The sequence below is a fragment of the Scomber scombrus genome, chromosome 6 (genome assembly GCF_963691925.1).
Source record: "Scomber scombrus chromosome 6, fScoSco1.1, whole genome shotgun sequence".
NCBI classification, from domain to species: Eukaryota; Metazoa; Chordata; class Actinopteri; order Scombriformes; family Scombridae; genus Scomber; species Scomber scombrus.
Window position 1 is genome coordinate 19742400 of NC_084975.1, and position 24032 is coordinate 19766431.

At 37.2% G+C, this 24032-nt stretch overlaps 2 protein-coding genes across 2 annotated transcripts in view; one reads left to right on the plus strand and one right to left on the minus strand.

The window, feature by feature from the left end:
* The window catches only part of ptdss2 (phosphatidylserine synthase 2), a 261708-nt gene that overhangs the window by 111496 nt on the left and 126180 nt on the right, over positions 1-24032 (plus strand). The window lies entirely within an intron of this gene.
* Positions 78-4653, minus strand: LOC133982075 (ankyrin repeat domain-containing protein 7-like). Its single transcript, XM_062420988.1, has 7 exons — positions 4594-4653; positions 3277-3565; positions 2312-2426; positions 1983-2156; positions 933-1039; positions 698-835; positions 78-450 (listed from the first exon to the last, which is right to left on the minus strand). The coding sequence occupies exons 2-7, from the start codon at positions 3474-3476 to the stop codon at positions 258-260; spliced, it is 927 nt and encodes a 308-aa protein (XP_062276972.1). The 5' UTR covers positions 3477-3565; positions 4594-4653; the 3' UTR covers positions 78-257.

Genomic DNA, 24032 nt, shown 5'->3' on the forward strand with positions numbered 1-24032 from the left:
AAAAAAACAGGAGCAGGCTGAGTACCTATTCTTAATAAGTATTAATGGTCTTTACTGGCAAGATATTGACAGCATTTGACTGATTTTGCAAACAAATCTACTTCTAAGCAAAGTAATACCTCCCCCTGCTTCATTTGCTCCATGTTCTAGTTCCAGTCAAGGGGTATTGCATGAGGAATAAATGAAATAATCAGGGTCAATAATGAATAGACACAATAACGGTACAACAACTACCTTAAAATTTCCTCACTCCGCTTTTATTCATTATCATGTGGAGAAAACTCTCCATTACCATCTTTGTCAGTGGCAGGTCCTCCCAAAGAGAAGCCTGCTTCAACATCTTGGGAAGGACTGCCCAGCAGCGTTTTGTTCTTCTTTTTGCTCGGACCTTGAGATAGGGAGGGACCATCCTTCCTCTGGGTACCATGCTCAATTATCAGGAGGGAACAACTACAAGAGAGTCAAGAGAATGAAAATGTCATAATGTCTTTTGAGAGTTTGTCTTGAACTTTCTTCTTGTGATTTCAGGTTTGCAGAGGCACCATAAGCATGTACAAGGAACAAAGAGGGAAAAATAAAGAATAAAAGCAACAATTAAAAAAAAGATTTCTAATGGAAAAAATAAATCAAACCATACACCTCATGAGGAAATACTGCTGTAAAAAAAATATGAGCAAAGAAGAGAAACTCAGCTTACGGATGATGCCCATTCATCACTGCGTAGTCATCAGCCGACCATCCTTTGGTATCTTTTAGTGTAATATCTGCTTCATACCGCAAGAGCAGACGTAACATACCAATTTGTCCATTGCCAGCAGCTATCATTAACGGAGACCTGCAAGTAAAATGACCAAGTGTAAACAAGCCATTCAGCAACATTAAGATCATTCTAAATGCGCTGTATCACAAATGTGTCCTTGTTTAGTACTGACCTTTGGTCTTGGGCCAAACTATTCACATTAGCACTCTCCTTCAGGAGAAACTCAGCCATCTCGATATGGTCCTCACGGACTGCCACGGTTAAGGGTGAGAAACCGTCCTAAAAATTTGATTATAGTTCATTCATATCATCATCTACTCAAATCATGTGCAGATTTAAAAATCAACAGTTACCAAACAGTATCCAAGGATTGTTTCAAATGAGGGAAGGTTAACATGATCTCAGAGGAATATCTATGTTCAAAAAACAAATAGTGAGGAAATATGCTAAAATGAATTGTCTCACAACAAAAGGAGTCTATCTGTGGAACAACTGTAGTTAAGAAATTAAAACACGTAGAACATAAAGTAAGTTTAAACTCATTTTTAAACATTATATGGACTGGAATAATATGATTTGGTACAGTGTCTCTTTGACTTGTGTTGTTTTTTTGTTGATATTGTTTCTTTATTCTAGTTGTCCTTGTTCTTGTGTGTTGTTTTGAATGTTTTTTACATCCCAGTACAAATGCTCGGTTTTTATTTTTCAGCTCTTTGGCATTTTTACAAATTCATAACATTAAAAAATTATTTATTTACCACAATCACTTTCACAGTGGTGACATCATCAAGCTAGATTCAAAATAGTTATTTTTTAAAAAGTTATTTTTAATCTGGTTGTATTTTTGGGGTTTTTGTCATGCTGAAGAATAAATTTGGGATTGATCAGAGGCCTTCTTGATAGTACTGCATGATGGCTACAAATCTAACCATCTGAAGTTCTGAAGTGCCTTAAATTCTGGCAACGTACTGTATATTGATGGTGATAATATAATAATTGTCAACAGCCATGCCAAAATGTTAATACTTTAAAAAAAAATCAAGATACATGAGTCTGTCAGTTACCTTGTGTTGTTATGTTGGTTCTATGTACAATTCAAATACATATATTTGGAAAATGATGCTAGCTAGGTTTTAATGAAGCCTCAGTGTGCATTAACTGAAGATTGTCCTGATATTGAGGCCGAGAAATTGTGCTGTGGTAGACAGCCAGAGAGAATTACCTTATTTTGGGCATTGATGGCTGCCTCATGCTCCAGAAGCAGGAGAGCAGTAGAGAGAGATGGGATGTTTGCTGCCAAATGTAGAGCAGTATTGCCATTGATGTCCACAAGGCTCGGCTCAGCATGATTCTCCAGCAGTAAGCTCACACAGCGCTCATGCTGGCCCTGAACGGCCTAATATAGTGGAGAGTTGAAATTAATGCATAGACAAGGCCTGAAACAAGGCTTGACACAATGTATGACAAAAGTAGCCGACTATGATCATTAATTTATGTTTTAGATTGAAATTAAGAATCACTCTGTCTTGTAGTGTCACCATCCAGGATTACCTTCATTAAGGCGGATCTATTTTGATTGTCGCATAGGTTAAGCTTGGCTTTGCTCTCAACGAGGAATTGCACCACCTCAACATGGCCACTGGCACATGCAATATGAAGTGCTGTTCTGTAACAGTGAAGGAGAGGGTTTATTATATGCAAGAATTCCTGTTCTTACCAATAAAAAAAACCAAAAACATTATAACAGATTAGATTAGATTATTGCAAATCATTTCATTCATTGTGCAAAAAAAATAGTGATTTATTTGACTCATTTAATAGAAGCTGGTATAATTACAAGTTTAAGAATATCATTTTCAAATAGGCAATGTATAATAAATATTTCAAAAATGTAATTTCAAAGAGTCTGTAACTGTAACTAAGCCTATTTGTACTTTGGCTACTGGGGATCTGATAGCCTACTAATTTTCTCTATTAGAGACCATTCTGTAAATTGCCAGGTAACTAGATCCCACCTTGTAACTTAAGTAGAAAAGATACAACGGAGTGTCATGTACATTTTGCTATGTGCTTAAAACAGCTGGCACTTTGCAGTCAACTGCCAAAATATGTATGCAAAATATGTTTTCTTTTCATAATGCAGCACTGCCATGAAAACAAAATGCCATAATGCAAAAGACATGGAACAATATACACTAGGGCTGCCACAATATAAATTATACAAAAAAGTGTTCTTTCCTATTTCAGAGGCCCTAGAGTTTTGAGAGATCTACAAGGCTGCATTTATCTTTAGAGGGGTAATATTATTGGAAAAACTATTTGACAAACTCTTTAAAGCCTACTAATTGATGAATCAAATGAACCCTACGGCTATATCCTATGACAAATGGTGAACTCATATTGTGTTAACTTATTCACATGGACTACAATATAAAGCAGGATCATGGACAGCATTTAATCCAACAAAGACAACACTTTTCCTGGGATGTGAGAGAGCTGCAAACAACCACACTTACCTATTTTCTTTGTCAAGCTGATTGATATCATTCTTCTTAGCAAGCTGCTTCAACTTTACCAAATCGCCCACTAGGGCAGCCTTGTGAACCTTCCCGAGGTCTTTTTCTTTCACTTCATACCCAACAGAAAGCACACTCCCATTGTCAGGAGTACCAGATGGGTATTTCTTCTTCTTAGTAAAGCTGAAAATTTTCTTCATTGTACACAGCAGCACAACATTGCTTTTGCACCGTCCCTACCTACCACTCATCTGGTGCTGAAGGATCACCACAGGCGGCTCTCCCATCCCTAAAAATACACATGAAGACGTACCAAACGGATTAGAAGCCTATAAACCGCACTGAGAACACTGTAGTATTTCTGCGGTGAAAACTGACACATAAATACATGAGCTCACTTTTGCGCACACGCGGCATATGAATCATTTACATATGTTGGAAAGCAAGCATAACGTTTAAGCTAATATCCAATTACTTCAGCTGTCGTGCTAACGGAAGCATTGCACTAAGCACTAAGCTGCATGTCCCCTCATTTTCACCACCATACCTCACACCAGGACGTCCTCTGTTACGCTAACATTGGATTGACAAAGCGTGTCAACGTTTCATTAATACGACTATTTTCTAATATGCAAGAAACTGAGCACGTCGTCAGGAGCTGGCGTTAGCGTTATATCTTGTGGCTTGTTACCATGGTAACTGACTGTACATCTGTTAGGGGTTATCCAATTTGCTGCTGTTGACATTTTGATACACGCAATGTTTTTTCTCGTGATTATGTGATACACTACATCGATTTTTTCTTCTGAACAGAGAAGAAGAAAGTTGTGGTCAGGGTGGAAATGTTATATTTTTACACAGGATCATTAGTTGCCTAGCAACGTTAGCGTTACCTAGCTTCACGAGCAGTTGGCTCAGTGCTGCGCCTCCCACGTCGTCATTTCACAAATGATGCAAACCGCGACATTTAAAATGAATTTGTTGCGCAGCTGAGCAGGACAGCAAGTGTTGGTATAACTCTAAAGCAGCATAGCTAATGTCCAAGACTCGGTTCCGCCCGAACAGTCAGTTTGGCCGAAAAAAAGTGTGCAGGAGTCGTCACCTAGTGTTAACGTCGTTAAGTTAGCTTAGAGCTAAGTGAAAAAATCTTAACCCTGCTAACTTTACTCAATGCTAAAAATCAAAGCCGAGATGGTTACGACTACGAGCGATAACTTTAAGACGAAGACAAAGTAAGCGTATGGTTGTGATAACCTTATTCACACATTAATGTTAGCAATCATATGATATATACTGTATATTAACTCAAACACTCACCCTTAACCTGTTGATTGTCGAAGTCAGACCGCAACCAGAAAGCTAAAGCTACAGATGAAAAACCTCAGAAATACTGCTAGCTGCTGTGTTACTAACAAACCAATCACAAATGACTTCGAAGAAACGGCTGCTCTCTCTGACCAATGGGCGGCTTCAGATTGAGTGAAGGTTGGTTTAGTTTACAGGCCAAGTTAGCAACAAAAAACCCAGTAATGTGATGGCAGAAGTTCACCACACGATGGTGACATTTGTCTTGAAATCATACGGTTGCCAACCATAGAACTGTACTTTCGAAAGATGCATATATTGGCTCTTATTATAGGCTAGGTCCTCATGAGTCGTCTATACAGCAATTCACATTCATAAATTCCCTGTCAGTCATTAATACATGTTTAATTAATCCTTCTGTTTGATTATAAAGACATTCACAATCTTTATTTTATGGTCCAGGAGAACATTTTATGGAAAATAATGAATACAACATGTTTGAATGCTGATTTTGATTTTTTTTTTATAAACACAGGTCAAATTTGTACATTTGCATATATTAAAATGTGTATCGGCTGCACAAAATTTTTTAAAAGATGCATTTTATTTAAAATGTCCTATATAATGTGGGAAAAGACAGGGTAAAATAAATTAGGAGAAATTGACCCTGAACAGTATGTAAAGGTTAAAACAAAAGTCAGGTGCCCATATGAACACTGATAAAGTTTTATCCTTGCTGTAATCATTTGTCTTGCTCCTGCTGGCTATTAAAAAAAATCAATATAAGTGATGGTGGCCAAAATCCACAGTGTGTCCACACAGTCATTTTGTGTCAAATTCTTTCAAAAGTTAATGTGAAGCTTATATGGGGCTTCAGCAGTCTGAGTTAGTCATATCAAGAGGATATCTGCCACATTTACTGCCTTAGCACAAAATTCCCTCTTTGTGTGTTCCTCGGATAGCGTTTCTCTGTTTCTCTGCAGTGGAAGAATAGTAACAAAAAGAGGAACTGTTACTAAAAAGACTGTAATGGTTTTGCTTTCTTCTCAGTGAGACAACACTATTGTCATAAAATGATTACATTGTGAATGTGATATGTGTTACCCACATTAACATTATGATGCTGCTCTCACAAAAAAAAAAGACTGTAATGTTGAGAGATATCTACTTGATTTAAATAATTTATAACTTTTAACTACATTTTTGTAGAGCAGGAGGCCTGTGGATTTTGGCCCGCATCACTTTGACCTACATTTATGACAGACTTGAAAATGTATGAACCCATCCATTAAGCATCTTAAGGTCATTAGAATATGAATCAAAGTTGTGACAAAATAAATGAACCTTTTTGTTTGTTATGCAGTAGATCCAGCCAGTATATTTGCCAAACTAAATTGGGGACTTAGTTGGGATATGACGGGATAATAATTACTTGAAAATAATATCAAGTGGCTAAACTGTGCTCTTTGTCAACCCAAAAGAGTCTATTTTCTGGTGAAGAAATTATATGAGACACTTTATATAGTGGAATCAACACCACAAACTCAAAAAAGGCCGTAAGATTGAATCTAGACCACTTTAATACAGTGTCAAAAACTGAACATTATACAATTCATGAAGGCCTGTTAGTTGAATTGTATTATACAAATTGTGTTACTTTGCCTACCACACGAAACCTCCTTTCAGCTTAATGGGTGCTTCTGCTCAATCATTATAGGGAAAATATTGGTTATAGTTTTACGTTTGGCAGTGTTAAGGTATCCAACATATTTTCCTTGTGCCAAGAAATGTAGGTTTTACCACCAATAACTAAATTTTGCCTACATAGAAGCCAAGTCATACTTTCAGTGTCTTCCCACCGGGAAACCAAAAACTAACAAAATGGTTTTAGAAATATTACAATGAAACCCATATTTCTTATTTAGTGCGCAATGACATTAACTTGACCTTCAAATGTCTCTTATATTCAACTTTTCAAGGTAAAGGTCTGCAGACATGTTTAGTTTGCATCATCATTCATTTAAGCTATATTGGATCCAAGTGAATTGCAGTAGTGCCTCTCACAATATCTCAGACCATGAGTAGATGCTTGAATGATATTCCATATTTGAGATGCAGGACAGCACTCCCCAGTCATATGTTTTACTTTTTAAACTGTGATTTGAGATGTTTTCTGGAAACATTAGACCACAGGGGAATGACTGTTTCCAGAATACTAAATAATTCATTTTAATGTCACCTGTTTAGAGGCTACTGTCTTGCCAAAAAACTGCTTGAATATGATAAATCATAACATAAATCTGAACATTCTTTGTTTCCCAGTATTATGGGTCACCACACACTGGATTCTGACTGTCCTGATAATTTGTTGTCATATTGTTTACAGGATGGCAGGTTTACTTCCACATCTGACAGTGAAGCATTACACAGGGAATTGATTCTGCTTGGCATGAATGCAGTTTGGATAGCAAATCACCAAATGGAATAGTAATTTTGTGGTTACCAACATGAACAAAATTATAGCTCTGACAAGATGAATGCAAAGGAAAATAGCAATGTGACAACCATACATCTTGTCCACCTGCAGCAGTTATTTAAATAAAGGTTGAGGAAAGCTGCAGAGTTTACAAGATGTAAAGTAGGAGCCACCCCTGACTGGTTTTGTTCAGGTGTCTTATGATATTGCGGTGTAATTTAAATGATAATTGAACAAAATGACACAAACTGGGAACAGCACAGAGCACTGCGATACAGTCATTGAATTGGCACAAAGTTCTTTCACCTTCATTGGAGCACAGCGACTCAAAATTGCTTTGTGCTGCGGCAGAACATGATGTAACAACATAATTCAACATTATGAAATCATCATTGCTATTGTGCCTTTGTGGTGGGAAGCAAAAGTCTCCAGGGAGGAAATAGATACTGTGTGTTAGACTTCCAAGAGTTTCAGAGATATAACATGCATCAGATGATAGACAAATGGGAAAAATTTTCCACACAAAGAAATATTTTTTTTAAAAGTACTTTTACTACATAACTACTATGTTAGTTAGACACAAAACAAATTCTCAAATCTTCAGAAAAAGCTATTATGTGGACCTGAAGTTATGATTTAAAAAAACAACAACACTTACAGTCAAATACAGAGGTATTTCTATACTTTATATTAATTTAATAAAAATGTTCATATTTAAAATTTATGAGAATCTTATTAAATAGAAAAACAATATGATGTTTTTTTATTGCATGCTTTAGACTGTAGACCATATGTTGTGCAATGCTTGACTGATGTACTGCTGGCCCACTGTGATCAAACACCCTGACATGAGGGACAATATCTGGAGTCAATAGTTATTAACAATCCCTGCTCCTGTTGTTGTCAGTTGCTGGAATCTGGGATATTTTTGAGCCAGGAATCAATGAGTCAGAGTCATATTTCATTTCAGCTGCCATGTGCCTGTGATCTGTGAACCATCATCGAATCCCTCTGACAACATGCTGTCAAGATGCCAGGTACGGCATGCATACAATCAAATCAAATTACAAGAATGGTAGCATACATTAATTAGGTTCTGCAATGGCTTATTCTTTATTTGCACAGAAAAAAATCTTCTGTAGGTTTAATTTGTCTCAGATAAACCAAAGAATGTTTTATATCATTTGGTCCTTAGTTCTGTTTGACAGATGTGTTGGCCCAGACTGCCATTATATCAACCTCCAATTTACGCAACATACAGGCGAATAATGGAATTCGTTGAGGCATTTTATTTTTGTCATGACAAGATATTTGAGAACTAATAGACGTAGGCTCTTCACTACAGTGAATTCCCCCAAAATCCATCTACGAGGAAGCTTACATTCTTCAGCGTATCCTACTGTGCACATTAGTTCAAGAATCATCTTTTCATTTAAGGATTATTATGTTTGGCATCTTAAATCAGTTTCTTGGGGATAATTATACCATTTTAAATATCACCATGTACTTACTTTTGATGAACAAGAGCTAACACTGGAATGTCTTTGCAGGTCTGGACTGTGGATGACAAGCAATTATCCCATTTTGAACCCTTCATACAACTACAAATTAGGGGATTTTAATGCCATGCTGAGCTGGGCTGTCCAAGCCCCTTGGCCCTTGTTGCAGAAAAAGGGGACAGTCTAGAGAGTAGCAATTTACACTTACACACTTTACACTTATTCTGCTATGGTCTTGCGCCCTCTGTTATTCTTTGGACACACACTCACCAAGGTGCTTTCAACCTCTCCTACATCTTACAACATCTCTGAGTCTCAAACAAAAAAAAACATAACATCTTTTCTTTCTTTTCCCACTGGTACTAACATTCTGGTCCACCAGTAAAGTAAAATCTGATCCCTAAAAAACTGAATTCCCAGGTTTAAGGTTAATTTACATCCTTAAAAACTAAGATTATAGTTATCACATTATTATCTGACATTAATATAAAGACAAGATATAATACACCACACATCATACATACAAACCTCTGGCTATACTTCTAATACTGGAGGGGATGAAGGGGAAGAGAAAACATCAGTAAGTGACTGACCAGTAGCTTGAGCCTTCCACTGTATTCAATATGTCAGTCCACAATATATGTTTGTGTAGAGGATGTCTCTCATCCCCCATAATCCGAAAGAATATCTTCTACAGTCCATTATAGAGGACTGAGACCACTATCTCTCTCTGTTGCCTGCCTCTCAGCTCTATATCCTTTATTTTATTAACTCTCTCATCTTGTCTGTGTACATAACAAACATAAAGAACATCTTAATCATGTCAACAGTCAACATATTAGATTGCACAAGCTTCTTCATGTTGCATCAATATGGTCTTATCTTATCTGTAATGTGACATGTAATCACTCATAGTCAGTTTTATGATTAACATCTGCACTGAGGTACACAGTATGGGGAGTTGCCTGATCAACAACAGACCCCTTAACTGATATTTAACTTGATGTAGATCTTGAAGCGATGAACCTTAAAAAGTAAACATACATCGGATGTCATTTTCTATATTCTTTTAAGGTGATATAATCAGCAGTCTGCAGCCATGAGGCAGTACTTTGGGCAAAATGCATAAGTCAGTATGGCAACATGCTCACAATGGTGTGTAGATACTAATGCTTAGCAGGTAGTTTTTACAGTCACCTTACGTTTTTTTGTTTTGTTTTGCTTTGGCTAATATTGGTAATTAACACAAATACAAACACATGGCTGAAATTTAGCTGGTATTTGCTCATAAACTAAAGTTTTGGACATATGAATTTTAACCTGGTAGTGCAAGATGAAAAGTCAAGAATCACCTATGTTATTAAAAGCATCCTGTGGGGGACATAACGTGTGTACGAAATTTCATGGCAATCCAAGGCAAAATTATAATTGTTGACCTCTTGGTGGCACTAAAAGTCAGGAGATCAAGTCGGTAGGATTCAACCTTTGAGACCATGAATGTCTGTACAGAATTGCACGGCAGTCCATGTAATAGTTGTTGTGATATTTCAGTCTGGACCAAGACTGACCAACATGCTGACAGACCACCACTGCCATCCAATAGAGCCATGCTGCTTGCGCGGGTAAATGAGATGACGCCTCTTTCTAACAATTTCTATAAGGACAGGGGTTGGATAAGCCAGTCTCAATTATATAGCTTCATATGCATGCTTGTTTAAATTGGCTTGTTTAAATAAAACAACCCAAACAATTTGAGTGGTGTGATTCCATTTAACTGACAATGTTGACACAGAAACAGCTTGAAAATGAATTTAGTACAGTTCCATCCTGTTAATGTCATGGGAACACGCACAAACATGTTTTCCTGTCAAAACACTACCACACTGATGGACCTGAGCAGCCCCTCACAAGACTCAGCCTTTTCTCACAAGGAGCTAATCAACACCTCATCAAATTGACTGACAGTCAACAAATGGTCCCTCTACAAGAGCTGTGAAAGGTGTTAGTGTTAATGGTGGATATGAGGCTTGAGGAGCAAGAAAAAACAACATTCACATATGAATTCAGGATCAGTAACCTTTTCAGTGATTCACAGCTTTCACACCCCAAGAGAGTATGGGAGGTTGATGGTAAACGTTGAGGCAATACTGCAAACGGAAGCTTGCAGGTTGTTTTGATCTGGCTCAGTTGCAATTTATGTACGAATACATCTCAAAAATAACATCTCAGTTTGAGTATGCTCCAGTAATAAGCCATATTCAATATTAATTAACATTTTATCATCTTGTTTGCAATATATGCAGAATATATATCACCAATTTCTCACCGTTTCTGAGGAAAAGTCACTGTCTCTGTTTATGTTTCTTGCAATTTAGCAGCTGGTTACTAAACGTTGTGCATGACATTTCCTTGATGATGCGTGAGTGTGTACATGATATTAAAATGGAAGCCAAACAGGGGCACAATATTCCCATGGGGTCTTTTGGTCTGAGGCTGTCGGGTTTTAAGCAGGAAGTCAAAGATGTCCCTTATCTGAGCCATCTGCTGTTTTTCATCTAAGAGCTGATGTCATTCATGTTTGAAAGGCATTTTGTTGTAACTTTGATTAAAGCAACTCAAGTGGCTTTAGAGTTAAGGCCAGTTCATTTTTAGCTCAGGATGGGACAAGCTTTAAGGAAGCGCATGTAGAAATATCCCCTTCCACAAATTGTCTTTTATTGCTCTCACCATGACCTCAAGAATGCATGGAAGGATATACTATGAATACTCATATATATATATATATATATATATATGTATGTTATGTGGTGAAATTCAGGTCAGAGATGCATCTGCAGGACACATCGGACACTGGAGTCATGAAATGCTGCATGGTATAGAAGCCACATTAATACTTTTACAGGGAAATTAAAATGATATTTTTTGCACATGGTGCTAATTTAGTCTTTGGTCCAACAGGAAATCTGTTGCACGAGAGCAATTTGCTCCTGGGTGCACAGTCCATCACAGGTAGAAGGGTTACTTGATCAAAAGTGGGCTGAGTGTATACTGTAACTGAACAACAGAAAAGTTATGGCCTAAGTCATCACATCCATCTAATTTGTTAATACCTTGTTTTTGGATCATCATCAAACCAATCATCCTGCTAGAATCGGATCTGTGGGGGGAAAAAAGAGATTAATGAATGATGAAAGATGAATGTCTGACATTTCCATCTCTCTATTTTTAGCACTTACACTTTAAGTGTCACAGCTTTTACCGCTTTCACTTGAACCAACATTTGACACCTGACATGAACTTTTTTCAACACTTCCATTTGCAGAAAGTCCTTTTACAATTCAGATATATTCAGTGCTTAAACTTTGTTTACACTTCAACTGACCTTTGGCCCACTCTCAGCTTTTTCACATCAACTGCCGCTTTAACGACTTTCAGTGCTTGAACCTAAGCTACAACTTTTATTCCTTCAAGTGCTTTATTTTGAACTATTACTGCAATACAGTTCCAGAGCACCCAAGATGTCCAGAAATATTTAAGATAATGTTTTTGAGTCTAAGGAAACACATGTTTGTCTGTCTGTCTGTCTCTGGCCAACATACTGTATTTTTAAAAACAATAATCAGAGAGGCATGACATTTGGTGGTCATACTCATGATCACAACAGGATCGTGACGGTCATTTTGGTGACCATCACCAGGCCACCTTTCAATTTATTTTTAAATGAAATGGTTGTTACTCCTGACCCTGGAGTGATAAACACATCTGCTGTGTGCATTGCCCAATAGAAACATTTTTTATTTCTATAATTACCTTACCTTCCCTGTGGCACCAGCACCAAGGTGAAGTCTTGCCTACCCATGTATGATAATGTGTAGGATTAGTTTACTCAATAAAATGTTGACTGAGAAAGTAACTGTGGCTGTAGTGCAGGAGGTAGAGGGGGTCGTCGAAGGATCAGTGGTCTCAGTCCACATGTCGAAGTGTCCTTGGAAAATATGTGTGATGGTGTGAATGATGATCAGAAGAGCGGGTTTGCACTGTGCATGGCAGCCCCTGTTAGATGTGTATGACTGTGTGTGAATGGGAGTACATCGCCTGTAGTGTAAAAGTGATTTGAGTGGTCGGAAGACAACTCAAAACAATCCATTTACCATTTAGTCTATTTAACAGCTAACCAGGTAGATTAATAGCATTTGATGTATCTCTCTTCTTCCATTAGGAAGACTAAATTAAGCCAATTTTCAGAGTGCAATCTCAAAATTCAAAAAAACTAAAAAACAAACAAACACTGAGTACATTAGTTGATGCTGATATTTACAGTAAAGTTCATTCGGTGATACCTAAAGTACAGGTATGACAGTTTGTGGCCAAAATAGTTGGGAATCCTTCCTTCCTTCTAAAGTCTACAGAAATATTTTGACATGCTTAAAAAAATCGCACTTCCCAGACATAAAAAGCATTGGTGCATATAAAATTGCTATATAACTTGTATGGGATAATAATAAACACCTAAATGCTTGTTCTCTTGTTCTTACACAGTCTTTTACCATTTTGCCGTGAATAATTGCTTACAAATTATTATAGCACTTTTCAAAGCATATGTCTTCCTTTTATAGTAGATGGTTAAAAAGAATAAATAGAAACTGGGTTCAATTTCATATATTCTCTCAAACATGCTTGGATTACTGAAGCAGGTGTCAGTGGAGTTATCTCCTCATCCGGGGGTGTATTTGTCTCTTGCCTGAGTACTCAGAGGACAAGGCATGCAAACTGGTAAACTGCTTTCCCAAGATAAGTCCCAACACTGCATAGCTCATTTTCTGGACAAATCAATTATCACAGCAAACAAGCACATTGTTATTAGAATTAACATTCCTGTAACAAAGATGAAGTAATGTGACACTGTGTATGCAAATTTGGAATTCATTTGAATAAAGTTCACTGAGCATGTGAAAGTGAAATGTGACCAAAAGAACTCCCCAGCATATTATTTAACAAACTGAAAGTGTGGCATATAATTGTGAAGGGTAACCTAAAGGAGATTACTAATGACTTAGAGAATTGATATGTGACTTGTGTTACCTTATATAATTCATTAACTATATAGTATAAACAGAAAAGCTTTCTTCCAAACCAGACTTCAGTCTGTGAGGCGTAAAACCTGAGTAGAAGCTAATTAAAGCTGAAACACTACCAACAGCTTAATTTTATTGCAGCAATAACCAGTATAAATCCGATAGACAGTCTGATTCACTTATATCCTTCTTCTTTTTAAAGATCAGATATTTGTGTCAAATCTGCTTTTCTTTAGTTAAAAGTAAAGAATTAAAGTTGCTTTTCCAACTGCAAGAGGTTAATCTGAGGGACAAGCCATTTCAATCAGGAAAGACCAGAGAATTAAGTAAAATAATTGTATTTATTTATTAGGCGGATTATATTAATGATTAGGTATTGTCAAAGTCTTTGGTGCTTGGATTCTGCAGGGAGAATTTTTGAATCAAAGGACGTCAGTGCTGAGCAGCAGCATGACGTCGATCAATCAATTTCGGGCAAATCACAACAAAAGTCATCTTGAGGCACTTTTTGCATGGAGCAGGACTAGACTGTATAAATTATTAATTTAGATAGGGACCCAACATTCCCACACGAACAAGCACTTGGCCACAGTGGCAAGAAAAACTCCTCTTTTTGGGAAGAAACCGACCACCTCAGGCTCTAGGTGGGCGGCCATCTGCCTTGACCGGTCGGGATTGAGGGGAGAGAGCGAAGGAAGAGGAGAGAAGGAGGAGAGAAAGAAGGGAGAAAGAGATAGAGGAGAGAGAGCACAGATACAAATGATGTCAATCTGACTTTGCTAAGACTGATCCGGCTGATGAGGTTGAAGTGTTCCATTGAGGAATCTGAAGACTGGATGGTGATGGGGAGGTGGTTGCGCAAAACAACATCAAGCAGAGCGGAGAAGGGGAACATGTAAATAGACAGCTGCAATATGATAGTCTGACAAATAAGGTGTGTCACTGTGATATTGGTAAGACTTGACCAGGTGACGTGAACAACTGACGTGTTAATTGATGTTCCAGAAATAACAAGCAAGGACATTATTAGCTTCGACAGAGATCAGTTTGAGCTGTGAGAAGGATCAGAATGACTAAAGAATGAGTAAATAAGACTATGACGTGAGTATACAAAAAGTGGTCTTCCTGTCTGAACTTTCACTAAGCTTCATTTATCACTGTGTATTTAGTTTAGCAGTGCATTTTTTCTATGTCATGGTCTATGACATTTAATTGGTGAATTAATATTTGAACTTTGATTGTCAACACAAAGATGAACAACATGTTATCATAGAAAGTTTTAAATCATGGTTATGTATTTTGATGTCATAGTCACAGCTGTATTAGTTTCAGGTTAACACTACACACAGAACATGCAGTTCACATGTCTGGGGTCATACCCTTCATATCGATGTTAGTAAGGCAATCTTTGTTTTGACTTTCTGACAACGTTTGATGAGATAAAAACTTGTGACTTATCAACCAATAAGTGAAAGTACACTGAGCAGACGATAAATATGGAATTGAGTAACACTGATGCAATGAAAGGTTAGGGGGTCGAATAAAGGATATGATTACTAAGCTGAAATGTTGTCATGCAGAAATGACTGATGGTGTTTACAACATGTGTAGCTGAGCTATCTCACTGAACTTCAGGAGGCTGTCCAAAGACTGATGATGAGCACCAGTAACAGCTACATTGGATGGTATGAGGTATCGCCTGCACAATGAGGAGATGCTGTCAAATACTTTCAGTCTCTTCCAGGCAATTCCTTTCTGGAACATCTTGACCTAAACTCTGCTTTGTTTGAACTGGGAGTTTGTTTTCTCACACACACAATTTAAGTCTGTTACAACATTTGTGAAATTAATCATTTGATGAGTATGTATGTTAGTTTGAATTGGTGCCAAGGACAAACAAAATACTGTTGGGCAATCACCATCTGTGCATTGCATACAATATGTACTGTTTCACCCTCCATTATATATGGTGAACACAGATGTAGCAGCTTTGTGATTCATCACAATGTACTTGTATGGGTGTCATTTAGTTTGTGGTAATTGTGAATAGGCACCATAAGCAAAATTTAATCTGAAAAAGATCTTAAAAATAAGTTTATTTTTATTTTGGAAACAGAAGATGAGAAAAAACTATCTCACCGCGAAGTCCATTTAATAGCTATTCTGGAGCTTTTAAATCTTTTTTACAAGCGCTAAGAGGACTTCTCTTCCAAGATTGCTTACAAGCTTAAGCATCTCATGGTCTATCTCTGTGACCTGATCTCTGTGACCAATCAGCAAATCCCATATACTGTGGTGTGGACGATCATTTGATATCATCAAAAGCTCCAGAGCAGCTTCAAAGGTACAGACATGGTGAGAACTTTAATGATTAAAAAACTGATTTTAACAGACGTCTGCTATACAGGGCCACAGAACCCTTAGTTGGTATTGTACTTTCATGGTGCAAATCTTCTAACATATCTGAGATTAATCAATGCACAGCACCCAGTAACATGCAGTAGACCTTTAGCCTTTTGGGTCCATGGGGAATCTGGTGCAGTTGTATGCTTTTTTTTCTTGTTTTGTTGTAAAAAAACAAAAGAAACATAAAATAAAACAATAATAATAATAACACGTGAAACTGTAACACATTTTAAGTACTTAGGATTAATTAAAAAATGAATGTGTTGTCACATGATAATCACACACAAACACATAACCTAACCATTACTCCCAACAGCTACCACCTGAGCAGCATCCAAGGTATCCAGCCAAGTTGGATCACAGCTACTCTGGCTCTGCAAATGACAGCTGTTAACAGGAACAACAGCAGTGTGGATCGTCTGTGGTTATTTAAAAGCCTGTTGATTTAAAACAGGAGGGTAGCCGACCACTCTGCCTTGTACTTTGCATTTCAATCATCTTTGCACCCCTATATAGTATGCTGTGCTTGGGGAATATGTCATTGGAGAAAGAAATCAATTATTATTTTTACAAAAAAAAAAATCTATTCATCCACAGACACTTAGGTATACAGCTTTATCCATATTAAAACCAGCAACATGATATTCTTTATGATGAGAAAACATTACCCTCACTTACCTGACAGAAGCATGGTGGCCAGTATGATTGAGGTAGAACAAAGCAGGAAATAGTAACATGAGCAAAGACAGCTACAGTGGTGCAGATGTCTGAAACCACACAAGCACGAGCCACAAAATCTAAGGTTTATTTTTCTTTAATATTAGTAGGATTCTTGGTTGAGTCTAAAACAATATTATTTTCATGCAGAGAAAAGACTCAATCTAATTTGATGGTCAGATGAGCTTTTTTTCATTCCTGTCTTTATTATACAAACAATGTCTGCAGGTAGCATACATTTAAGCACTGTGCATTGACAAGATGGTGTTATTTCAATTTATGGGGCATTCATTGGGTCAGTGAGTGAGGTCACAATCGTGGCCTTATATTTTCACCACTAAGTGGGGACACCAGGGACAAGTCTTGCTGCCGTAGAAGGGAAGGAAATCACCCCTGTTTTTTTGGACTCCACTGTCGATAAATTAGGGCCATTGGTTGGAACATCTGGAAGGGATTTGTATGTTTCTCATCGTCTGCTCGGCTGGGAACTTTGGCTTGCAGTCAGGAAAGCACAGCCATACCCCAAGTCACATCAGCTGAGAGTCAAAGAGGTGGGAGGGAGGGTTACGGCATACAATACTGTTAATGGTTAATGAGTCAACACAGCGATCATGAGAAAACATGCAAAGGACAATGGAGCCACAGGGACTCCCAGTAATCAGAGAGACCATTGTTGACAGGACAAACAACAGAACATCCTCTGTCATAATTGCATTTTGGGCAAAACATATGCCCAGTTTGGATGTGGACACAAAGGTCCAATTACACTGTGAGAAATAATAATACAGTCTGACCTGAAGTACTGACACATTGCATTATGTCATCCTGTGTCCTCAGAGAAGATCGGAAAGTTTGTATGCTCTGCTAATCACAATTAATGGTTTGTGGGGTTGATAAGATGACAACTGAGCAAACTCCACCCACCGAAGAAGGCCATGGAATGCAGCTGAAAGCTCCAGAATTTCTCACTAAGTCACCTTGATATATACAGTATATATAGCAAACGATTTAAAGAATGTGTAAAGTGAATTCAGACATTTTCTTCTAAACACATTAAATAGGTCATAAATGTATTTCTAAAAAAGGTGTAAAAAGCATTTCAACCATTTAGATTTGTGGAGCAAGGCTTCACAAACTGTGATTCAAGATTTCTGTGTTCAGGATTTAGTGGGCTGAAAATCACTGACGCATTACGTAACGCGGCGGTATTTGACATAAACCTGCCCCTGCTGCTGTAGCGGTATAAATACATTCAGCGCACACCACTACTACTACAGTCTACAGTTAGCCACTTAGCTGAGTTAGCTGCCGAGTTAGCTGCCGAGCTAGCCGCCAGGCTAGCAGCTGAGTAAGCAGCAGAAAGCTCTCAGATGGAGCGTCAATGTTTTGGGTAGAGGTGGTGACTTTGATTGACAGGTGACACTTGGTAGGGGTGGGATTTCAGCGAACTCGACGGGCACGCCCCCACAGCATTTGGGAGCAGAGAAAGAGGCAGATTTTTACACAACTTTTAAGCCTAATTTCATATATTTTGGGATTTTTTTAATCATTCAAATTTGGCAGGATGGTTACCAACACACTTTTCTGTGGTATGTCAAACACAGAACACATATTTATTCTTACTTTACACAGACTTTAAGAAAGCTGTTTAAATTGCCCACTCAAGTCAAATGATACATCCATGTCAATTGCATGATAATGCATATAGAATAAAAAAAAATTGTCTATTATCTAGAAATTCAGGAATTACATTTCTAAATATACTGGACAAGACGACAAAAAAATTCAGTGTACATCCTATTAAACGGCTAGATAAAACAAGAAAGGGTAAGATAAATCTTTAAATGTATGTAGCCTGTATATACAGTATTTTGCTAGTTTATTAGGTGCACCTACCCACATTAATAAAGGTTAAAATGTTCATGAAAGAATGTTCTTGGAAGAATATAATTATATAACGTATAGAGTTTCCAACCATTTCCAAAACAAACCCACCCATGATTCACTTGCTGATTCATAGAAATAAACATAGGAAGATAGTAAATCCCTTGCAAGTTACTATTCTCATAACATAAACTTTGAAAAAAAAGTGATAAAGCACAACTGTTTCCATCTGTTGTGCAATGTGTTTAGGGAGTCATTTCATGCAGGAATCCTGGCTCAGTACAGTACATGTTCATCTTCACATTTTATCATTGGAAGCCAGTTTGCCAGTTTGCACGTGTCTGCCAAAAATTAGCTAAATTCTTAACATTTGGAGGATCAAAACAACAACAGAATTTTACAGTGGTGGTAAAAGTATTCAGATCTCTTACTTAAGTAAAAATACAGCAATGTAAAAATACATTACAAGTATAAGTCCAGCATGAAATCCTACTAGAGTAAAAGTACATAGTGTGATCTGCTTAATGTAGTTAAAGTATTGCTGAAAAAGTAGTGATTTGGTCAATCTGACTGCTACTGTATATTATTATATATGACATCATTATATTCTTAATACTGAAGCATCAGTGTGTAAGCAGCATGTTCCTGTTGTAGCTGCAGGAGGTGGAGTGAGTTTTATCTACTTTATGTACAGTTAGCTAGTTTACTTCAGTCATTCTAAACTTAGGGGTCAGGCTTTCCAAAGGGTTACCAGATAAATCTGAGGATTCATGAAATGATTAATAGGAGAGGAAAGAAGATAAAACAATGTTCTGACTCAGATTTGTTTTAAGATTTTGAGATTTTTCTCTAATCTTGGATTTTTTTTGAAATATTGGATCATTTGAACATTTATTGAAATTAAACCATGTGGCAAGTTTAGGGGGAAACACACTATTTGGTGGACTAACTAATAGACATCAGAAATGTGACACTAACAACACAGTGTTTCCTGTAAGATGTTACAAAAAATGAGACAACTGTTTTGGAAACCACTGGTTTCATTTTTAACAATGTGTTGTATTTTAAAAGCTTGTTATATATGATCCATTTTGTACAATTTATAAAGTAGCATAAAATAGAAATATTCATGTAAAATACAAAACTTAAGTACAGTACTTGAGTAAATGTAATTTCCAACACCGGAATTTTGTGATGCATATGCACATCAAAGTTAACCATGGACACTTACAGCCTTAAGACTTAAGATAAACACACTTTCACACTTTCAAGGTGTACTTATAAGATAAGCACTAGGAAAACACATTTAAAATGTTAAACGTCCATATTGAAAAATCTTGCCTGACATGTATTCAAAATACTAGTGATTATTCATTTAAATGTTAATTGGGATTTATATTAAAACAACTACTTGGGGGTGGGGGTGGGGCTTACCATCTGTTAGGTAACTTATAAATAACTTCAGAGATAAGACCTGAAGCTGTGTATTCTAATGTTTTTACACTTAAAGTATACACGTCTGCAAAAAAAACCCCAAAAATCCCAATAACAAATAAAATAAAATAAACACACTAATTTAGATAAGATGATGTCACACTGTTCAAGCAAGTGGTTAAAGCTTAACACATTTTTATTGCTCTTTTATTGAAAGTCTTTTAACTTTTTCTTTTTTTATTTGTTGGTTTAATGGTTTATCCATTTAAGACAAGAACAGCCTGCAGAGCCTCACTAAAATCTTGTGTTCTCTTTGGGAGTATCAGGTGTTAAAGAAGGCCTCTCCACGCCTCTTCACGCCCTGTCCTCCGAGTTCTCATTGATGCCATCAGGCCGTCGTTTTTATGCACCATCAAGGAGAACTAATCATTTCTCCAAATCTTTTATTCCTTCTGCTATCAGGTTGATAAACTCTGATAGTAGTCATTTAAAATGATTATAAGAATTGAGTTGTGTCATCGCTTTTTTTATTTACATGACATGTAACATTGTTATTTATTGTATTGTCGTATACACTGATGTTTATTATTATTTATTGATTGTCCTTTTCGACCCCTGACTGTACGGACGGCTCTGACACACTGTGTTGTTTGGATGTTGTATGGGTGATGTATGTGTGATGAGGTGAGCTGCAAATGAATTGCCCTTAGTGGGATCAATAAAGTTTTCTGATTCTGATTCTGATTCTGATTCTGATTCTGATTCTGATAAAGCTATCCCTCTCACATAAAATCTGGTTATGGATTTAATTCCTGCAGAGTCTGGCAGACGTCCAGCAAGAAAAGAACAGAACTGGTTGTTTCTAAAACGATTATGAATACAATGCAATGCGGTAGCAATTCAAAGATGTATAATATCTATAATATCTGAAGCTCTCCACATCTTTCAAATACACAAATGCTCCCAGGGGCCTGTTTCAGAAAGCAGGTTTAGTGAAAACTCTGAGTTAGTTAACCCTGAGATGAGGGAAACTCTGGTTTTTCGGTTTCACAAAGCCAGTTCAGCTTAACTCCGAGTCAATTACCCTGGCAACATACTCTGTGAACCTAACCTGCTCGCTGGCAGGTTTTCTTCAACTAACCCTGAGTTTCTCCTCCTTTTTACTGAAGCCTGCAGACTGAAGGAGCTGTCAGACAATTCTTAAAGAGTTAGTTAATATTGAAGCACAAATACGAAGCAGAAATCTCCGTCAGAGGGTGATCAGACCCCGCTGGGATGTTTCATCTCTGATGATGTTCTGTTTGAGTGTTTCCGTTTTTCTGTAGGCTACAATCGATCATTTTAACTGAACAATATTCTCAGCCCTCGTATCGTCTGTACGACACATCGTGGACATGCTCTCAGTTCAGAACAAGTTTTTTGTGTTGCACTTTGTTTTTTTCTTTGCCAATGGCAGTTTTATATGTAACATATGTGACGCTGAGCATGTTACCAAGGCAACCGTCTGTCAGGCTGTCAGACACGTAATATTTGAAAGTTATTGATAGCCAAGTGGTTACTGCGCATGCCTCATAATGACAGTATCCCTGGTTCGATTCCAACGAGCACCTGCAATTCCTGCAGGTCTTTTCTCTCCCTGTTTCCTGTCAACCTCTATACCAGCTAATGTTAAATTAAGGTGAAATTGCCCAAACATAAATCTTAAAAAGAAAAAGAAAAAAGAAATGTGACTCTTGCACTGAAACGTTTACACTTTGGTAGTGTTGTATGTATAAAGGCATTTAGGCTTTCAAATATACAATATTAAATAGATACTGGTAGTGTTGGGATGGCTGAAAAATTGACTCTCTTTTTTGCTTAGAAGATTTCAGTAAGTAAGTACTGAAATATATCACATGTTGAATGTAGCCACTGAATGCTGTTTAATGAGGGCAGGCTAAACAACATCACAATTGCTTGTAATGACATTTTACCTGACTTGTTTGAGCTATATTTTTATATATTTCATATTCAGTTGCTGCCAAGTAGGCCTGCGTTTTGTACCTGTTGGGGTCTGCGTGAATATTAGATGTGTCACACACAAACACATACACAGAATATAAATGTTGAATAAGTGGAACACTCGAGACAAAACTTTTTCATTAATACTCACACATTTTCTCGGTTGGTAATTTTCTGCCACGTCAGCTCATGTTCTTTTGCTGCTGCTACTGTATTTCTTTTTTTCTTAAGTATACTCATCATCTGCATGCATTCATTAATATTTCTAACTCCACTAGGGAGAAGTAGGAGGACTGAGCCCTTTGTTTCACCTGTTGCCATGGTGAATCATGTTATCTGTGCTCCATTGATGAGGGCTTGGTATCTCCTCATGCACAAGCTTCACTCAGAGTTACTTTGACTCAGAGTTGATTGAACCAACTGTTATCACCTGTTCTGACAGCTCAGAGTCGGTCAACCTAGTGTTAAGGTTTTAACTCAGAGTTAGTTAAACCTGCTTCCTGAAACAGGCCCCAGGTGTTGGAGAAACCAGCAGCATGTTGTAATCAGGTGACAGAAGCAATCCCAATAATGTTTCATGGTAAGTAATATTTAAGTAGTTTGGGCTAGATAATATTTGTTGTAACCCAATCCCCAAACAGAACGTCAGTATTGGCAGTTCTGCAAAAATCTGGATTATGTTCATTACTTTTTGCCAATGATCTTTTACAGAACAATTAAATAAATAAGGTTTCTTTTTGACCTTAATTTAAATGTATGCAATTAAAAATTTTAAATCAGGGAACATTTGTTGTTAATAAAAAAGGCAAACATTAATTTCAGGTACATGATGAGTCACAAACAGTCAGCATGCACTACCCCAATTTTCACACCCTAACTTTCTGCCTCACTACACTTAAGGGACACTGCTTCCTGTATTGACACAGAACGATGGCAACAAACATAAACAATGAGGGGCAGATTCATCCGATATAGACGTAACTCCTACTGGGATGCTTTATAGGCTACACAATTTTCCAAACAACACAGTTACTCCAACACAAAGCTACAAACACTACTTCTGTAAGGTGTTACTGCCTTCTCATGCTTCCAAATTTTGCAGAAATCAGCGATGTACCCGTGAACTAACAAATTTGAACATATTGTTTATCAGCAGCAGGCAGGTGGATTATATAGCAGGAGCGGATTGATGTTTTTTGTTTTTTTTGGTCATCACTCTGGGTTGTCATTGGCATTCACCTTCATGAACAAGAACGTCATACATTTTTCAGAAGCAGCCTTTCATGCCTACAGGCGCTGCATATCTGATACTCAAAAAATATATTTAGAGAATTTTTTTAGGTTTAGGTAAGTTTGTGTTCTGGTTAAATATTGGAAACAATTAACTCTTATTTGCTTGGGATAAAAACTCAGTTCTCCGGGGACTGTACAGGAACTAAGCTTTGTTAATGAATACATGTCACTGTTTTAAAATGAATTGCTTTCCTGTAATTCCAGCCAGACAGTGACCTATGTGTAAAATTTCAATGTGGTGTCATTTTCTGTGCTTTGTGGTGTAATATAAGATGGGACCTTTCAGAACTTCAAAATTGATTAAAGCAGTATATATCTCCTAAACTATGTTTGAAAAACAACATGCAAGGATTTATTGAGGTTATAAGAGAAATTATTCAGCAATTAGGAAAGTTCGAGCATCATGTATGATTGCTTGCGGTCTACTTTACCCACTACATCTCATCCCGATTCAATTTCTCCACTTAAATTACCTTACCATCATGAACGGAGGCTGTTTTTGTGGTTAGCAAAGTGCCCTGGAGTAAATCATCAGAATTTAATACTGGGTCCACACACTTGGCAAACAGAACATCTCTTCCTTTATTTTTTTTTAAGTGAGAACATCACAGCTCTGTATGTCAGGAAAGTGACTCATCCAAACAAATCAATACACCAGATAAACTC